This window comes from Nelumbo lutea, chromosome 3, assembly GCF_056320005.1.
Source record: "Nelumbo lutea isolate HS-2025 chromosome 3, American lotus-T2T, whole genome shotgun sequence".
NCBI classification, from domain to species: domain Eukaryota; kingdom Viridiplantae; phylum Streptophyta; class Magnoliopsida; order Proteales; family Nelumbonaceae; genus Nelumbo; species Nelumbo lutea.
The window spans coordinates 48,925,053-48,946,013 of NC_142686.1; the positions used below are offsets into that span (position 1 = coordinate 48,925,053).

Sequence of the window (20,961 nt, forward strand, 5' to 3'; positions counted from 1 at the left end):
GTCGTCTAAGTGGTTCGAGATTCCTGGAGGTAACTGCCATGCACGTTGACCACCCTCCGATCATTCAGCACGTGGGCCAACTTCCAAGGATCGTGGGAGTGTTTGGATATGCATGTCGAATTCGTTGGCGAGCACATCTTGCAAGTGGCCAGGTCGGCGCATGTGCCAAGTCGCCAGGTCGTGCCTGGGCCAGGCTGTCAGGTTGCGCCAGTGCCAGGCCGCCAAGCCATGCCCGTGCTAGGCCGCCAGGCCGCCGGTCCGAGCCAGGGCTAGGCCACCAGGTCGTGCCTGGGCCGCCAGGTGGGACACCATCAACTTGGCTAAGGCAAACTGTTGCCATAGTGGTTCCGGGTGTCACCTATTTGTTTTGAGGTGCCATGTGTCACAATATTATTGGAGGGCCAAATCCACCCTCATCATTTGCCCCCCACTCTCGAGCTGAAAGTAACTTGGCGAAGGGAGTAGATTTCTCCTTTTGGCTGAGAATGAATAATTCGATGAGCTCGTAAGCATCGATTCAATTCCTTAGGCTCTGGGAGTGACTCGTAGTCTTCTCCTTTGTCCATGCCGAAGAGGCGATTGGGTCTTATGTGGTATTTTAGCCCTTAGGCTCTGGGAGCGACTCATAGTCCACTCTCCTTGATCTTGCCCACGCCGAAGAGGCGACTGGGTCTTATGTGGTATTTTAGCCCGTAGGCTCTGGGAGTGACTCGTAGTCCACTCTCCTTGATCTTGTCCATGCCGAAAAGGCGACTAAGTCTTAAGTGGTATTTTAGCCCTTAGGCTCTGGGAGCGACTTGTAGTCCACTCTCCTTGATCTTGCCCATGCCAAAGAGGTGACTAGGTCTTATGCGGTATTTTAGCCCTTAAGCTCTGGGAGTGACTCGTAGTCCACTATCCTTTATCTTGCCCATGCCGAAGAGGTGACTAAGTCATATGTGGTACCGAGGTCTTTTATTAATTCGTTAGTTTGCGCCTGGGCCAGGTCACCAGGTCGGCGCATGTGCCAGGCTGCTAGGCTGCCGAGTGGGCACCTTAGAGCTATGATTGCGCTGCATCAGCCTCGTGATGCCAGTCACTCACTCCTACAAGAAGCTACTAGGAGTTCGACCTTCGGGGGCAGCACTACTATCTTTAGGTCGCCAGCTCGCACGGGAGCCTTGGAAGGCTTGACCAGCAAGGGCACCCATGTAGTTTATTGGCCGCTAACACCCGCTAAAGCCACAAAGATCTCATCTTTGTAGAGGGGAACTCGCGAAGAGGACTGATGAGGTTTTATCTGAATTGAAAGTAAATTTGGTAGAGCTGGTTCGTTTGTTAACTATCAAATTCCTGCAGTCTTTGTGTTCATAAAAAATGAAAACTAGAAAGTGAGAGCTTTTAGTTTCTAAAAGGTAAGAACTTAGCTTTTTGGAAGAAGAGGACTTAACCTTTCGGAGGATGAGAACTTAGCCTTTTGTAGTGTTTCCCACATATGGCGCCAATTGATGAATCAATTTTTTGTCATGGCCAATTTTTTGTGCTAAGTACCTCGTCATTTGATTTGCTTCCAAGTGGCCGATGATTTAGAGGCCGAAGTGAACTTTTGTTGGATGAGGACCTGGATGCCGTGCTGACCAGGTGCCGAGCTACCTGTGGGGTGCCGAGCTGCCTGTGAGGTGTTGGGCTGACTAGGTGTCGAGCTGCCTGTGAGGTGTTGGGCTAACTAGGTGTCAAGCTGCCTGTGAGGTGTTGGATTGATCAGGTGCTGAGCTGCCTGTAAGGTGCCAAGCTGCCTAGTGGCGAGCTGAATTGATGAGCTTCATTGCTCTTTAGAGACCTGCAAGGAACCAAATGTCAAAGGACCCGGGGTAGCTAACTTGGTGAGGTCGCTCCGATGCTTAAGTTAGTACTTTCATAGTAGACTGCGAACTAAAATTCACAAAGTCTGAGAGCTGGAACTTGCTTATTTGCTTGCCCCCTTGCCATTGAGGTTGGTGCCTTTATATAGGCATTGTTTGGCATGGGCTTCACGCACCATATCCGAGATTTCTGCAAGGTCATCTAAGTGGTTCGAGATTCGTGGAGGTAACCGCCATGCACGTTGACCACCCTCCGGATCGTTTGGCATGTGGGCCAACTTCCAAGGATCGTGGGAGTGTTCGGATATGCATGCCGAATTCATCAGCGAGCACGTCTTGCAAGTCGCTAGATCGGTGAATGTGTCAGGTCGCCAGGTTGCGCCTGTGCCAGGCTGCCAGGTCGCGCCTGGGCTAGGCCGCCAAGTTGCGCAAGGGCCAGGCCACCAGGTCGCGCCAAGGCTAGGCTGCCAGGCCGCCAGGCGGCGCCTAGGCCACTAGGTGGGACACCATCAACTTGGATAAGGCAAGTTATTGCCAAAATGGTTCCAGGTGTCACCTATTTGTTCTGAGGTGCCATGTGTCACAATATAATTGGAGGACCAAATCCGCCCTTATCAGAAATCATGGCTGATTCTGATTCCAGTCTCTTAATAAACCAAGCGGCATAAATCAGCATCCAATTCTAAATATGGTCTGAACCAAATAACCAAGCGAAATAGGCTATTCCAATTCCAATCGCAAATCAAACGGGCCCTAAGAAATTATAACGCTTCAACTCCATGAAATGATGTTGGCCTAAGAAAGACAAGAATCCACCATGAGATAAATGATAATTCAAACCTCCAACCTAATCAACATCAACAAATGCATCCAAAGTAAGAGATGAACAAGGTCTTCCAACAATTCCTTGAATTACTGTGTTTTTAAGGTATCGATGAACTCTCTTGACAGTAGCCTAATATTCATCATGAGCAGAAAACTTCATAAACCGATAGACTTTGTTGACAGAGAAGGCTATTCAGGGGCGTGTGAGGGGTATATATTCAAGAGCCCCAAACAATGCCATGATAGAGAAAGACATCTTTGAAAGGAGCCCCAACAATGATACAATAGAGAAAGATATCTACGAAAGGACCACCATTAGAGAGAGAGAAGAAGAAGAGATTGGTGTTCGGCTCGGTTTAGTATTTTGCTATATACCAATATACTCTAAGGTTATGTTTGGTTTAAAGAAAAAGTAGGGAAAGAAAGGGAAAAGAAGAGTTACCAATATACTCTAAGTATATACCAATATACTTATGTTGTGAATTCCCTGCCTTTCGTTTCTTTTCTCTACTTTTTCCTTCAAACCAAACATGGCCTAAATGTACTTATGTTGTGAATTTGTGATAAATACAATCCAGATGGAAGATAATGGACCTCAATTTCAACTAAATACTAAGTAGTGTAATGGGCCTAAACTTTTAATGCAAAAGAAGAGTGCACATCAGAAATAATAGACTTGAAAAGAGTTAAATTTGAACTTCTGATAATTAATTAAGAATATCATCCACATAAATTAGCATATGACAGATAACCACAGTACTGTTCTCCGGTTTAGATTTTATTTTATAGGTTAAAAAGCCTTAAACCTCCCCTAAGATATCACCTAAATTCTAAAACATCTCCTATCAAACACCTCCCTTCTCATCATATATGATGTCATAAGACAAAAACCTCCCCTCTCATCATATGATGGTATTCCAAGGGCTTTACCATTGGAAGAATAACCAGTTTTGTTGTTCTTAATGTCCTCAATCAGCTGCCGATGTCAAGCTGATGTGAAGAAAGAATAGTTGGATGTTGGCCAAGCATAGATCCTGAATCTTAGTGCATCATCCTTTGGAGTATGCCAAACATTAGCCCTGGAGAGATTCCAAATGTGTTCATCATTTTGCTTTCTTTTCCGGAAATGTCATAGAAATGGAACATATTGCTATCTATTTCTTTCTTGATTTGCAAGAATCATAAGGAGTGAAAGAAAAATTAAAACAAAAAACAAAACAAAGCTCTCTGTATTAAAATAGGTACTATTACAGTTTCTATTTTTATACTGTTTATTATCCTAAATTCATGAAATTAATCCAAATTTTTACCAACAGGCAATAATTAATGATCGGGATTTAAAATTCATCAATTATGAACCAATCAAAATGGAGCATTGAGTAAAGCAAAAAAAAAAAAAGAAAACAAAAAAATGCAGATATTCTGTTAGTTTGAATGAACAATGGAGTTGCATTACCTTACGATGTCTATACTTGAACAACATGAAAACAAAACTCAAATCCTTAAGGAGAATCGTCAAGACACTTTGTACAGGCAGCCAGATGCTTACCCTTGGAAGGTTTTTGATCTGTACACGTTTATTGATGAGGTATTAATCAAAACAAATTCTTGCTTCAGTAGTTCTTTTTGAAAATTTGAAGAAAAATTAAGAGTAATTAAGAAAGTCATTCCATTGATTCTATTAAATTTAATTGCATTGTCTACTGACAAGAGAGGTTTAAGTCGTTTTAGAAAATAGAGGAGAGATATTAGTATTTATGAAAACACTTAGGGAGGTTTAAGTCTTTATACCTATTTTATAAACACACCTATTACCAATTATGAGGCTGGGTCTTGGCGTAAAGGTTGGATTGCTCCATCATGACCTAGATGATCATCAAGATTCAAATCTTAGAAACAATTTCTCTATTTGTATAGGGGTAAGGCGGCATACATCTATCTCTATCTCTCCCCAGACCTTGCATTACTGGGAACTTTGTGCCCTAGGCTGCCCTTTTCAACCTATTACCAATTATATTGCAACACTTAGGAGAGGCCAAGATCCATGGCAATATACGATTTTAGACTTGTGTGAACTTTACTGTAAGTAGAAAGTAGAGGTTCACTTTCTTAACGAGGGCTAATACCATATTTGAGATTAGATTTCACAATACCCAATTTGAACGTTTTCATATAGCCTGAAAATGTGACGGCTCAATTGAGATGACGACAATAACAAATGGATCCTCCATGGGAGTCATGGAAGAAGATTCATGGACCTAACAGATGAAACATGGGCTGGAGAGGAGAGATCATAAGCCAAATTATCAAAAGGACCAGCCTCATCCTGTGAACCTAAAGAAGCAGGGGTGGCTGTTGAAGATGCACAACCAATGGAGTCCGGATCACCTGTCCATGAGAATTCTGCCCACACCTATCCACAATACATTACCTTCAGCGAATTGGGAACATCTCCCTCTGCATAAAACTATCTAAAGGATGAAATATTCTTCATATATGGCTCCGATAAATATGGGCAGAGTTCTCGTAGGCAGGAGAAGCTATAACTCAAATCTGATGGATGGGCCATATTCTGTGATAGTTTGGCCTGACAATTTTGACCTCAATCCACCCTCTTTAAAATCCACCCATTATAGTGGGGTTACTATGGGTCAAATGACCCGGGTAAGGGAAAAAGGGTCAGGGTAAAGTTGGGTCAAGGGTTTAGATGGGTCATATGAGGGTCGAGGGTTGAGAGGGTCGTATGAGGGTAGCTGGTCAGTCACTTTTGGTTCGAAGGTTAAGGATTTTAGGGTTTGAATGTTTCTCTTCTGTTCTTAGTTTTTCTGCAATTTTTTTTTCACATCTGTTATTCTCAGAAATTGGTGAACTTAACCACGAGCGATTGTTACGTTCTTCTTCTTCGTAGTTGTAGTCGTCGCATCGTCTATTCATTTTCCTCCCCATTTTAGCAAATCGAATTTCAAACTGCTACTAAATGAGGATTATGAAATTTGCAGGTCCAAGAGAAACAGACGATTTTGAGCTTTGGACACCGAGACAGATTCATGGGGGATCTGTTTTTTCTTCCAGATTCATGGTTTGCTGGAAGATTTCCGCCTTTGCTCTGGGAAATGGAAACTGCAACTGCATAGAGAATAGATTCACCACACGAAACACACGATTTCCGCCTTTGCAAGAGAAATAGATTCACCGTGCGAAACAAATGATTTCCGCCATTCCACATTTCAGCAAACTGTACCCACTACCCACTTTGCCATGAGTCTATAATTTCTGTTTTTTTCGCAATTTTTATATATTTCTTATTTGTTATCTTTTCCCTTACATTTTATTTGCATTTTCAGTGTTTATATATAATTTCTGATTTTTATAATTTTTTATGCTTTTTCCAATTTCTACATATTGTTGTAATTCTGTATTTTTATAATTTCTATTTCTTTTTTATACATTTTTTATGATTTTATTGCAGTATAATTTATATATTTTTTATAATTTCTATTGGTTTCTTCAAATTTCTGTAAGCTTTTTTCATTTTCTATAAAATTATGCAAAATTTCTATAAAATTACAAAAAATTTATACAAACTTTTGCATTTTTATCAATTTCTTCAAATTCTGTATTTTTTTTCAATTTATTAATATTTGGGTATATGGGCTAACCCGATCTGGATATGTGTGCCTTCCAAAATAAGGAACATTGGAATGAAAGCTCGGGTCTTTTAAATATTTGATATTCGGGTTGTTAGTTGACCCGATCTGCATTTATAGGTGAGGGTATATCGATCACATGGGTGAGGGTAGATAAGAGTCAATATGGATGGATCAAGTGGATTAATATGGGTGAATTGGTCACTATGGTGAGTCAGGGTTAGGATGGGTTATGACCAATTAACGAGAATTGATGATGGATCCTGGGTTGATGGGTTAATATGGATGAATTAGTATTCAACCCTTACCCAACCTAACCCAACCCAATTCACCCATTTGCTACCTATGATCTCAAATCTGATTTATGGACCGGATATAATACAAGTAAAAAAATAATGGCCCAATAGGTGTACCCTATGGAAGAAGCACATCTGCATAAGGCTTGAAAGCAAAAGTTATTAGTTTCATGAAATATATGAGGTCTGATTTAACATGAAGGCATATATATCTTTAATAATGAGAAATAAAACCATGAAAGAGAAACGCACATTTAGTTTAGTTAAAAATCCTTATTAAATGGTTTCAAATAAGGGCAACAAGCACACTTACAGAACTCTGAAAAGAAATAGTCTGAACACTGAAGAACCAAACAATTTCTCTAATGTACAGAGATTACCTTACATAGGAGATGGCTTGTGGAATGTAGTGTAAGTCCTGTCTCAAAATATTCATACTTTCACTCTGCAGAACCCTACTTTTTCTTTTGATGGAACCAAGAGAGGATACACAAGATGGGTGATGGTATGTCCCCATAAATCACAAAAACAGATGAAATCTAAATCCCACGGGAGCTTACAATGATCAAGGAAGGCAGATCCACAAATAGAGAAATGCACTTTTTTAGCTTCTCTAAAGACATGTTTTTAATCCTGAGTCGGGTTCAGGTTTTAATTGATCCACCCCACTAGGTCATAATACTCTGCATATATATCAAGTATTCTTCTAATTTTTTGACTTCTAACTTTATAGGTTTAAAGTTCATAATTTATTTATATATTGATTTTAATTTTCTTCTTTTTTAAATAAAAAAAATAACACCTTAGAATCTATAAAACAATTTCTTTATTTAAATTAATGTATTTTAGATCTTCAAAATGTGTTAAAAAATACATTTAAAATTATACAAGTCAAGTTGAGTCCAAATTAGATTAAACCCTATCGGGTTGGGTCGAGAATCATGCATTTTTAAGCTGGATTGGATTGGTTTTGGGTTAGGATACTAGAGAGTCGGATTAAAGTTAAGGCAAACCAATGGCAAATCCACCCGTTGACATCCTTAATTGTGCGCCTCCCAAACTGTCCACGCTATTTTGATCGTGGTAATACGTGGAGATTATCCTTTGAATCCAATATTTTACCAAGATGGTTCCTTGCTACTGCCGCCACTGAACACCAACTGTTACTAGAGCAGAAGTAATTATAGCTAACTGGGGTCAATAATAAGTCCTCTATGTCTAAGATGAATTTTCGAGGGAAGCTTATTAATCAACTGAAGAGAGAGAGACCTTCAGTTTTGTGGGGCAATTGAGCTTCCATGAGTGTAAGGGCAAAGAGATGTTCTATATGAGAAATACCAAACTCAAGTAAAATATATAGGAGTAAGAGATTTATATTCAGCAAATCTGTTTTCAATTGTTTAACCGAACAACTCAAAAGATTCTTCACAGTTTTCTTTGAATTCCACGAAAATAGAACAAAGTTCAGATTTAGAAGTCACAGGCCATGAAAGATCCATGTCTAATGACTATAGGCATCACAAAATCAACATAATGTTTATATATATACCATTAAAAAAAAAAAAAAAATCAAGGCAGGTCCCCCTAATGTCCCAAAAATAAGTTCCAATAGATAAGAAATAATAGAAGCACTAGCTAGCAGAAAAGAAAGCTGATGACTCATCCCTAATTGACAATCACCACAAAAATGATTCATAATCAGCTTTTGTTATTTTAAGACTCGATGACCAAGTTAAGTTGTTGATGCCATACAGAGTCGGAGATCGTCTCCCCTACCAAAGCTATACAACCAACATTGAAGTTGTTAGATTTTTCCAACTTAGTCAACATTATGAAATTTATGATTCTTTCCCAAAAACTTAGACTTGTCTTTAGATCGTCTCCCCTACCTGAGCTACTTTTGTAAGAAGTTGAGTAATGATAATTTAAGAGGGATGAAAAGGAAATCTAGTGGGATGGAAACTATTAGTAAACTAGTTCGATTTTGAGTTTTAGGTAAGAAAAATAAGGAAACTTTTTTGGTAGAAAAGTAAAGGGAGGCTTGCCTTTATATGGGTGATAAGCCATTGAAGGTGTAGGTAAACCAATTTGATATATACATAAAAAACTATTAGGTATCCTGGTGAGAGGTATATTACCGATTATTAGAGACCTGCGATCATGATAAAGTTCATTGCATGATTCCTATATGCGATGAACTTTATCATGATCTAATCGTTTCTTTATTCCGATAAGCTCTATTTGATAGAGTTTTGTTGTAACTTAAACTAATCTCTTAACCTTGAGTGTTGTACACAAACTCAAACTCTAACAGTTGTATTGTACTCAATCTTTATCTGGTCATTTATTCAATCAAAATCATCAGCGAATCATTCATCCAAACTCTCTGTTATTCGGGTTGTCTAGCTCCTAGACATTGGCTCTCATGGCTTCCGTTACTCCTGCCACCTCGATGTCTCACACTCGAATGTCGGCTGAGTCAACGACCATCGACAACATTGACAGTCTATTCTTTCTACACCATTTGGATAACCCAGGTATAGTACTAGTCACCATTCCCCTCACCGGTAACAACTACGTTACCTGGGAACGTGCCATGATTATGGCCTTATCAGCCAAGAACAAGATGAGATTCGTTGATGGTTCTATAACCAAGCCAGCATCAACAAACCCTCTACTTTCATCTTGGGTTCGGGTGAACAACATGGTATTGTCGTGGATCTTCAATTCGTTGCACAAAGACCTTGCCCCAGCGTCTTATATGCTAAATCTGTATCTGCTGTCCGGAAGGATTTTCGGGAACGCTTCTCCTTCCGCAACGGACCTCGAATCTATCTGCTCCAGCGTGCCAATGCTACACATCACCAATATTCTCTGTTTATTGCCACTTACTACAATGCACTAAATTTCAGTACTTACCAACAACAATCACATTTCATGCAGTTCCTCATGGGCCTCAACGAATCATATGCCCATGTGCGCTCTCAGATTCTATTGATGGACCCTTTGCCTAGTGTTGGTAAGGCTTACTCTCTTGTCCTTCAAGATGAATCCCACAAGCTTATTCATGCCCAATCTAGTGCCATTGATGTCGCTGCTCTCCAAGGATCTAATGCCACAATTGACCCAATGCATCTTACTGCTACTACCTCTGCAGAATGACCTCCAAACAACAAGCCTCGCTCTAAGGATCGTTGTACATACTGCAACATTATTGGTCATACAAGGGATGTTTGCTACAAATTACATGGTTGCCCTCCAAACCACAAGGGCAGTCGTTGTTCTAATTCCTCACGACCCAAGCAGTCTGCGCCAGAATCCAGTGACAGTAATCAACCATCTACACCTCAGTTAACTATGGAGCAGTACAACCAGCTTCTCAAATTGCTCAAAGACACGAAGCCCCTTTCTCTTGCTGCCAAATTCGCAAGTAACCATTTGAATCTTCTTTCATTCGGGTCAGACGCATCTTAGGTCATTGACACTAGGGCTACGAACCACATGGTCTCAAACCCCACCCTCATTCATAACACTCATCCACCTACTACCTCTTCCTACATTACTTTACTTATGGGACCTCCACTCCCATCTCCCTCATTGGGACCACACCCCTAAATAATCACATAACTCTCACCGATGTTTTTCATGTTCCTTCCTTTAAGTTTAATAACGTGGGATCGTCCATTCCTCAAATTCTTCTCCAAATCAACCATGTGGGATCGTTTATGAATACAGTTGTTTTTCTATTCCTCAACAAAATGGTGTTGTTGAACGTAAACACAGACATCTCTTAAATGTTACACGTGCTTTACCATTTCAAGCTCATCTTCCCTTTGCCTTTTGGGGTGAATGCGTCCTAATTGCTGCCTACTTAATAAACTGAACAACCACCCCACCATTAGGAGGCCAAACTCCACATGAGTTTCTTTTCGGTACCGCACAGAATTAGACCCATCTCCGTGTTTTTGGATGCTTGTGCTTCACTTCTACCAACCACCTTGCCTCTAATAAATTTGATGCTCATGCACGCAATGTATTTTCATTGGATACCCCAAGGGACAAAAGGCCTACAAAACTCTTTGACCTCCAATCCCACACCATTTTTACCAGCTGCGATGCCATCTTCAATGAAGATGTCTTTCCCTTCTCCTCTTATACAGATACATCTCCCACACCGCTCCCTTAGGCAAGGCTTCGCACCTTCCTATTTGAAGGATTACTGCTATTCCGCTGATCGACACCCCTCTCCGTTACCGTCCTTGTCACAAGGTACACTTCTCTCCTACCACCGTATATCACCATCTCACATGGCATTTCTCACCTCACTCTCACCACACTAAACCTACTTCATATTCCCAAGTTGTCAATGACCCTAATTAGTGTGATGCCATAGCTACAGAAATGTGTGCCTTGCAAGACAATGGTACATGGACTCTCACTGATTTGCTAACTAGCAACAAAGCAATTGGTTGTAAATGGGTTTACAAAATAAAATACAAATCACATGGTACCATTGAACGTTACAAGGCTCGTTTGGTTGCCAAGGGCTTCACACAAGTTGAGGGATTGGACTTCACCAACACATTTGCGTTAATTACTAAAATGGGCACCGTTCGCTGCTTGCTATTGCAGCCATTAAGAATTGGTGCTTATTTCCACTTGATGTACATAATGCATTTCTTCATGGTGACCTCGACAAAGAAGTTTATATCCAACTCCCTCCTGGCTTCAGCAGAAAGGGGGAGAGCATGGTTTGTTGACTTCACAAGACCCTCTATGGTTTAAAACAAGCTTTTCGAAACTGGTTTTCAAAGTTCTCTAATGCACTCCTTGCATTCGGCTTCTCTTAGTCCAAAGTGTTAGATAGTGTACGCCCTTAGCTCCAATCAGATTGATGTACTTATTGTCATTTATTGTAAATGAATAGAGTGCATAATTGATTCATATTATTATGGTATGTTTTTGCATAATACCCTTAAACCGGATGCTTATGAGGCTTGTGTTAGTTTAGAATCTTCAGACTTGGATCAAGAAACTCTCTCCTAATTAGATTAGGAGGCCAATCCAAAGAAGACTATAAATAGGGGCGAATTCCTCAGTTTTATACACAACAATATACAGAGTTCTCTCTTGTTCTTGCCATCCCTACCTAATTTGATCTCCACTTATGGATCTGATCAAGAAAGGTTCTTGATAATGTTTCTTGGTTGAAGAAACAATTTGAAGTCATGCTCACCAGCCCTTGTTTCATTCTTGTTGAAGAATTTCAGTTTTTACTGAAGAGTCATCCTATTGATCATGCTTCCCCACACACTGTCATCTTTAATGGAGGCGGGTTTTGTTCTTCTCCTTGGGCGTGAACACTTTCATTGGGAGTTACTGCTACTTCGTATCAGGTATATCCCTCTCCTCCCTTTTGGTTTCAGATTTGGTCTGGTTTTGGATTCAAGAACGAACCTTGAAAATGAGATTTTCTAAATTAGGGAATGCGATTCCCGGATGGGAGAAAAAATTTTAAAATTTCGCCCAACCTTCCTGCAGGGTTCGGCCATCCATATGATGGATCTCTCCATCCCTTCACAAAGCTGATTACACACTCTTCACAAAGGGCTCTACTTCTTCCTTCACTGTTGTCCTAGTTTATGTTGATGATATCATCAGATAATCACAAAGCAATGATTCCAATGCCATTGCATCTCTCAAAGATTTTTTGCATTCCCAATTTCACATCAAGACCTTGGGTCGTTGAAATACTTTTTGGGTCTTGAGGTTGCTCGAAATTCTTCAGGCATTTTTTTTGTCACAGCGCAAGTATGCGCTTGATATATTATCTGATGTTGGGTATTTAGATTGTTGGCCTTTTGAATTTCCCATGGAGTAGAACATAAGATTACACGAAAACATGGGCGCACCACTCGCCAATCCTTCTGTTTACCATCACTTGGTTAGTCGCTTGCAGTATCTCACTATTACTCAACTAGATTTGGTTTACTCTATTAATTCCCTTAGTCAGTTCATGAACGCTTCACATGAGCTACATTGGAATGTTGCCTTATATATTTTGCGTTACATCAAGTTCACTGCCGGACATGGCATTTTTCTCAGTTCTAGTGGCCCTCTTACTCTTAATACATACTATGATTCCGATTGGGGAGGTTGTTCATCTACAATCCACTATTGCATGCTCTTCTGTCGAATCCGAATACCGTACCGTGCCCATGACATTGTGCAAAATACAATGGCTTTTCTTTCTCCTTCGCGACCTTGGCCCTTCCTTACAATCAGTGGTTCTTCATTGTGACAATCAAGCAGCCTTGCACATTGCTAACAATCCTATATTTCATGAGCACACTAAACACATCGAAATAGATTATCATTTCATACGGAAACAGATACTATGTGGCTTATTTCGTTGTCAGCACATTTCTTCCTCTTAACAAATTGCTAATATATTCATCAAACCCTTGGGAAAAGAGGCTTTCAGTCCAAGTTGGTTTGTACCATCTTCTCCCCAACTTGAGGGGGAGTATTAACGATTATTAGAGACATGTGATAGACTTCATGATAAAGTCCATCGCATGATCCCTACACGTGATGAACTTTATCATGATCTAATCGTTTCCTCCTCTTGATAGACTATTTGATAGAGTTTTGTTGTAACTTAAACTAATCTCTTAACCTTGAGTGTTGTACACAATCTCAAACTCTAATAGTTGTATTGTACTCAATCTTTATCTGGTCATCTATAAATAAATCAAGGTTCGATCAAATCATCATCGAACCATCCACCCAAACTGTCTATTATTTGAGTTATCTATATTCACTTAGATCGATTTGAGTTTTCAAGGTATGCCACTACTAGAAAAAGTATCTAAAGAAGTAGCTATAAATATCTCTAAAATGAAATAATTATAATGCCACTAAAAAAAATAAGATGAATAATTCAAGTAGTTACCTCCAAAGCCTAGCCTCTACATGTTATGGAGACACTTGATTGATAATTGGAAGTACATCTAATAAGTGCTTTCCAAAAATGAAATATTAAGAAACATGTGGCTGCCTTAAAATACTAATGTTAATGATCATTGATAGAGACAATTAGAGTGCCACAAAAAATTCATTTTAAGACGTAGTTTACAATGATACTAATTAAATTTGAAGTACTTTTCTCTGCATCTAAAAGTAATTTTAAATTGCATAAGTTTTCTTATTTAAACTTTGAATCAGTACTTATAGTTATTAAAAGTATCTGTCAACACAAAATTTGTGCATAAATTTGGAGAACAAAAAAATGTAGACAAATCCATAGAAATTTAATGTTTTTTTTTGTAAAAAATGTAAGTGGGATACAAACTCTTTTATTTTTTTTTTTGGCAAAGAAAACCATCTGATTCTTTTGTCTTGGACAAAATCCAAAATCGCTATAATAACTCGTAATTATGAGAAGCAAGCAATAACTGGCAAATTTTTTCCTCACGATCAATCAATGATTGGGACATGAACGAAATACCCTTACTTGGAAAAGAATTTTCTTTTGGATGTGGCAACTTGCTAGAAGCTTCCTTGGCTGTAAGAATTTGGACAAAGGATTTTTTTTTTGTAGTAAATTGACAATGGCCTTTTGACTGCAAGAACTTGAAGATCGGAATTCCCCCAATTGATATGGTATGGAGTTGTAGTAATTTTCGAAGCTTGAAATGTTGAAGACATAGAATCCTCGTCTTTTTTTTCTACAACAAGAAAACCCAAAATAGTTTAGGAGCCAAAGGAAGAAAAGCGAAGAATGCTTCCTCTTATTTTTTCCTCTATTTATAAAGGTTCACCATTAGATGATGAGGTGGTCTAAAAGATTTGAATCGATTTGAATCCACCAATCATAATTTCAATTCAATTAATCACCATTTAATATTGATTAAAATGTGGCCCACTAAATTGTCATATTAGTGATCACTTTATGATCCCTGTTTAAATGCAAATTAGGAGAATGAATTGGATTTGTCACCCACTTATTTAAAGCCAAGTGCCACTTGGCAAAAGAGATTGGGCCCATGCAACTCTTAGCTTATTTGGATGACCATGATCGCCAAATTCGGTTGATCAATCAAGCCCCCCTTGTGTGCTGATTTCCTGCTAAATGGGATTAATTATATCCCAATCTAAGATTTAGGCTTTTCTCCCTTTTTTCATAAGATCATTGCACCACAAATTTGAAACCCATGTAGTAACGTTTCCTTGGGATAATGGGCCATTACATAGGGTCCCACCTTATCTCTTTCTTAATCGGTTCAACAATTTCTTCTAGTTGATATGCCTATTTTCTTTTCCTTTTTTTTTTTTTATCAACAGATGCCCGCAAGTCGGTGGTTGTCATTATAATTAGCAATGCCCCTACCGACTTGCTTTGAATGTGAATTGTTATATTCTAAAAACATGGAAGGGAGAGATTCACTTTCTATTTGTATTTATTTATTTATATTTTTTTACAACTACCCTTTTTAGGATTTGGAGGGACTTTATATTAAGTAGTGGTGTTGTTGCACCCTGCTTTGAGCGCAACTTATGACTTCTGTTTTTTTTAATGTTTGAGATTTGAATCTCTTCTCTCACTAGGCATCCTCCTTTTAGTTGCATTGTAGACTGACACTATCCTTTGCCATAACAGCCACATATTTGAGAGATCAGGTATTGTTTTTGCTATTCTCTTATCTTGCTGGACAAAAGTGATGCCATCAACTCATGCAACGACTATCAAGCAAAGCTACTTCTTCCCTTCGTTTTTTTCTTCTTTCTTTGAGAGTTACTTTAATATTAACTTGTGGTTTGAATTGATGGGAGTGATGGTGTTTGCCCGTACACAATTACTGGTTTATTTTTGGGAGAATGACTGATCAACCCATCTTGGAATATTTTAGCCCCACCCTACAGGAATGAATAATGAATCCTAACCGTGGATTACTGTTTATAAGGGGGTTACTAGTAGACTATGGGGCTGTAATTTCAGAATTCTGCATTAGGCTGCAGAATACTTATCCCTTTATTTTTTTGTTTTAGAGAATCCATGCATAAATGGTCACTGTTATGCCTCCGACGAGGGCTGGTTCATGCTTGCGGTAGGACTGAAATGCCTAACCCATGGTTGAGTGTGTAACCAAAGACTTCAGGGTAAATGTATCTCACTAATCAAAGAAAACCCTTGCTGGGTTTGTCTCTTCCAACTTTTTTTTTAAAAAGCTAAGGCTATGGATATCAAACTCTCCATGCGGGCAGGTCCTTGCTTATGTCGCGACCATAATGCTTAAACCCGTAGCAAGTTATGTATTTGGAGACTTTTTGGTGGGCGGATTTAACAATCCACGGGTCTACAATCCACGGATTTAACAATCCACGGGTCTACAAGTTATGTATTTGGAGACTTTCTCTCCCTCCCTCTCTCCTTTGTTTTTTTTTTTTGACTTGTCTACAAAGCTCACCCATAATGTTTGCTTCAGCCATGGAGAAGAAATGCCTTGTCGAACCTGTATCATGGGTTGAAGAACACCCAGATCCAAAATACAAGCGATCCCGTCTTTGTTTTGTAGAAGGGAATTTTGCTTTAATTGTTTTTGAACTCACGATGGGCCCATTTTCTAAAACTCGGCCAAAGGAATGGAATGGGCAATTTCGATTCCAACTGTTTCATTTGGGGGAATCGGAATCCTATTTCCATTTGTATTAGAATGACATTCTCCCATTTGAGGGAATGGTCATTTCCTAACTATCCCTTAGGGTTTGTTTGATTGCTGAGAAAAGGGATGAAAAAAAAGAATATTTTCGAATGATTCTCCATTTCTTGTGTTTGTTTACGGGTAAACAGTATTTTGGGATGAGAAACAAGAGGGATGTGAGTTTCCAAAATTAAATGAGCGGGGTTGCACCAAAACAGTGCGACCCCGGAGAGAAGAAAAGGCTAAGAAAATATCTTGGGTTTGTCAGAGTAAGACGTCGATAACCTCCTCTTCCTTTGAAGTAGCAATCCAACGGTCATATCTCCGATACCTTCTCCGGCCATCTCTGTGAAAGGTAACACAAGATCCATCAATCTCTCTCTCTAGCGGTCCTGTTTTACCCTTTTTTTTTTGTTGTTTTTTGATCTATGATTCTTGCTCAACGAAGTGTGTTCTAATGCCATTGTTGATCTGAGCAGGAACAGCGGAAGGCTGAACACCGCCCCTTCTCAGCGAATAGTTCTCTCTCTCTAGCAGGAAGAGCGGAAGGCTGAATCGAAGAACATTTTTCCACGTCGCAGGCAAGTTTTTCTTCTTCTTTTTCTTTTTTTTTTTTTTTCTTTTTGTTCGGAAGGTTAAATGTAGTTAGAAGATGTTGGCTTCCTTTTGGATGTGTTTTTGATGATTATAAATAGAAGATCTTGGCTTTCTTTTGGCTCTAGATCTACTAGAGAGATCCTTGTTTGGAGATAAAAGGACTTATGCGACGAGATCTACTAGATCTACTAGATCTACTACAGAGATCCTCGAGCAGTTTGGTGGATTCAAATCGGATAGTATCAGATATCAGTGGAGCATAAAGTGCTTTGGAATTTTTGTTGGTTAAATGGCGTTGCCAGTGATGATATCAGTACCCAAAATACCATCTTTCGGGACTGAATGACTTATTAAGCCTTGTTGTCACTCTGCAATGAAGCATATTATTGTACAAATTACAAACTACTCCCCGTTCATTGTACAGTGAAAACTCTCTTGATTTTGTAACTTTTTTTTAATCTGATACCCCTATTATGGTTTTTGGATATTGCCTTCAAAGTGTAGTATCATTGTTTTGAGTTACTCTTATGTTGTTTTATGATATCTTTTTCATGTGTTCTTTTTCTGGGATTGCTTTGGTCAAAATGGGAGTGGTCAGAGAGATTGCCCTCTCTCTGTTTCTTGAATGCTATTCTATTTTAATTATAATGTAACTTCTAAACTTCACATGTGTCCATGATTCCATGGGTTTTCTCATTGCGCTTCATTCATCTACTTTTTGTCTTTCTGTTCTTTCCATCAGCCTTAGAGTCTGATGTGGGCTCTTGATTGCTCCTTCTCTTCTTCTATGAAGAGCTTTGGAGTTCTGTCATTTGGACTCATCATGTTCCTGTTAAAGCTAATTGGGAATAATCTCTGCAATTATTACATCTAATTGTTGTAGGGCCATATATTCAACCCTCCTCTTGGCTTCCTTGTCAATTCTGTAGTTTTCTGTTGTTGTTTTCTCAGAATATCATAATGTGCATTGGTTGCAGTTCCTTGTTACAGGTTTCTTATGTCTTTTTGTCTTTTTAATATTCATCTTATTTGCATTTCCAATGCATCGGGCTTGATTGGTCAGCGCCAGTCATGTATAGACAAGGTTCTTTCTACTTTGTCAAGATTCTATTCATATATTTGACTCAGAATGCTGGTGGAGGTTCTTGATAGAGCGGAGTGATAGGACATGATTCATATAGACGATCCTACATGGTTGGGATTATGGCTGAGTTTAGTTGGAAAGTGTGTGTGGGCTTTGTCCTGACATAAGAATGTCTTTTTTTTGGTTTTTAATAAGCTGTTATTGTTATTTGCATGATAGACATGCCTAATCCTTCTTTACATGTTGTTTAAGTCCAAGCTTCATAAGCATTTCATGAGTCTGTCTTTTGATTTTTTATGATATTTGATGGAGGAGTCTCTCTTATTATATATATTTTTCTCAATGGGTGCAATCACCTGTATTTATAAACGCAAGTCAGTTTCTAACTGACTTCGTATTTTCAGTAGTTAATGCCATAGAAGGGCATAGAAACATAGAAAGTCTTCAGTTTTTTGGAATTCCTCTATCGATGTGCTATATTGTTGCATAATTGAGTATGTTTGCCAAAAGTACCTCTTGGCAATGAAAATGTAGTCTCTTATTGTTTTTTATGGTATTACTTTATAGGATACATTTTAGACTAAATGGTTCCTTGAAGTTCTCATTTGGATTCTTGTCTACTTACCTTTGCTCCTGTATCCACTTTATTCTACAGTTTTACTGAACCTATTATTGAGGCAGAACTGTGGTTTCTGTTCATTCCTATGTTCTTGCATTCCCATGGAACATCCATACTTAATTCAATTTTGTGTCGATCCTTTGACCACTATAACCTGCATATTTGTATATTTATGTCCTTTGTGACTTTGAATTTGTCTCTTATGGATGGGGTATCACTTCCATAACCATATTTGAGGATTGAATGGCTTACTATGCCTTGCTTTTATTTTTACATTTCTGAGGTCTATTCTACCTCATCAATTATCTATAGCACTTTATGCAACATTAGCATTCTCTAGTTTCCCATTGACTAAGAATAGTGGCTTTTGTGCCCATAGATGTTTCAAAGAAGCAGGCTGACATTAATCATATGTAGACTTATGTTCACCTATCATTAATACCGCAGGTTGTGCCATGCTTACATTATTAAGAATTCTGTTGGTGTCTTCCACCTAACCTTTTTCTTGAGCATAACAAGGTTTCGGGGTTAACAATCCTATACTGTTGATAAAAAAAAAAAAAAAAACATTGATTTTTGCACATGGATTGTAATGGACTCTTGGCCCTATTCACCAAACAGATAAATAGTAGCAGAATTAGTAGTTGATATTGCTATTGCTTCAATTTTTATTCTTAAAATTTTCTCTTCCTGGGGGAGTTCTGTCCTATCCAGTTTTCTCAGTTGTTTCCCTTCCATTTCAGATTCTACAGCTTTCTTCCCCGCCCAATTGTTTCTAATTACCTCCACCCAATTTTAGCTACAAATGGATGATGAATCAAAACAGGTCAATATACAAATGGATGCTAAAATATACAACTTGTATGGATTATGAAGTTAGGGCCTCCATATTGAAGGGATGGATAAAAGACTTAAACTATTATAATTCACATTTATTAACAAACTAAGTACTAATTTATATGACAAAAACTTGTTTTGATGGTTGAGCCTTTGCGTCCATTTTGTATAGTTTTTTGGAGATGCATTGGCAATTTGATTGTTGTCCCTTTTTTTGCGATGGTCAATGTACTTGTATTAGGTGGAATGAATGGTTATATTTTACCACAATGGATTTATTGGTATATGGATGATTATGACTACATGGAATGAATAGGTTGAACTATTGGCATTGATGAACTAATTACAGGTTAAAGACAAATTCAAATGTTTTATTGATGTATGTATGACTTTTTGAATGAAATATGTTATTGAATGCAACTTCTTTGATGTACCGATAGGTCCAAATAATAGAGCAATTTTAGTTCCTAGTAGTTTCTATTATGAATGCATGCATAGGTTTTTTATGGATGAATACATTGAATAGACCTATGAACAAATTCTATGATGAACGAGCAGGTCCAAATAATTAAGCATTTCTTACTCTTTTTAAGTAAAATTTTTGAATGAGCAAGTTTAATAAAACTATCATGCCACGTGGCAAGTTCAATCATATGTGTCATACATTTGGGGGGTGCAAGTTGTCATAAAAGTAAATTACATGCAGTTTTTCTAGTTTAGCATGATTTTTTTCCTATAAATTTTCTTGCAAAACAAACACTAGAAAGTGGATTTTCTCACAAAAATTTTCTCGGCAAACAAACACATTATAACTAACTGAGAAAATAAATTTTCCTCTTCTCATCCCATCCTTTCTCAACAATCAAACAGACCCTTAGGAATGAAATCCTATTCCTGCTGTTTCTAATTCTCATTCCTATTCCTGTCTAAACCAAACAAATTATGAGAATGGGCCATTTCGATTTCAATTTTGGAGGATTTCGATTCCAATTTCAACTGCAAACCAAATGGACCCTTAATTAGGCCTCATTTAATTCATAGGAATAGGGGTCTGGAATCAGAATCCAACTGTTTGGTTGGATGGAATTGGAATTCCATGAATTCCTTTTCCTGCTAGAATGGCATTCCCCCATTTGAGGGAATGGCCATTCCCTGTCCTTCCCTTTGGAATGAAATCCCATTCCTATTGATTCCAATTTTTATTTCTTTTTCTGTCTGAACCAAATAGACCATTTGAATTCCAATTCCAAATGATTTTGATTCTGATTCCAATTCCAATTCTGACTACAAACTAAACAAACCATTAATAATTTCTCTCTAAGTGGTGAGACATTGTTCGTAATCCCTTAAACTTTTTTCAGGTAAATTTTATTTTCCACATAGGTGTTCATAAAGCTCTGACAACATTGCAAATGGTTGATAATTAGGGCATTTATTCACATGATTAAGATAATATAATATTTTTTTATATGATATGGGAAAAACAACTGATCAATAAACTGAAATCATAA

General features: G+C 38.3%; 1 protein-coding gene, 2 long non-coding RNA genes and 1 other non-coding gene across 4 annotated transcripts; all 4 read left to right on the forward strand.

Moving 5' to 3' along the window:
• The first annotated feature begins 5,400 nt into the window (after window positions 1-5,400).
• On the forward strand, window positions 5,401-5,948 carry LOC148864837 (uncharacterized). Its single transcript, XR_016109272.1, has 2 exons — window positions 5,401-5,444; window positions 5,666-5,948. It is a non-coding gene; the product is annotated as an uncharacterized LOC148864837 (long non-coding RNA).
• A 3,128-nt stretch (window positions 5,949-9,076) lies between these two features.
• On the forward strand, window positions 9,077-9,771 carry LOC148864838 (uncharacterized). Its single transcript, XM_088976340.1, has 2 exons — window positions 9,077-9,316; window positions 9,400-9,771. The coding sequence occupies exons 1-2, from the start codon at window positions 9,077-9,079 to the stop codon at window positions 9,769-9,771; spliced, it is 612 nt and encodes a 203-aa protein (XP_088832466.1).
• Window positions 9,772-15,152: 5,381 nt separating this feature from the next.
• LOC148864839 (uncharacterized) lies at window positions 15,153-17,397 on the forward strand. The gene is made up of 3 exons (XR_016110822.1): window positions 15,153-16,668; window positions 16,793-16,894; window positions 17,036-17,397. It is a non-coding gene; the product is annotated as an uncharacterized LOC148864839 (long non-coding RNA).
• LOC148864840 (small nucleolar RNA SNORD96 family) lies at window positions 17,206-17,292 on the forward strand. The gene has a single exon (XR_016112059.1). It is a non-coding gene; the product is annotated as a small nucleolar RNA SNORD96 family (small nucleolar RNA).
• Window positions 17,398-20,961: the final 3,564 nt, after the last annotated feature.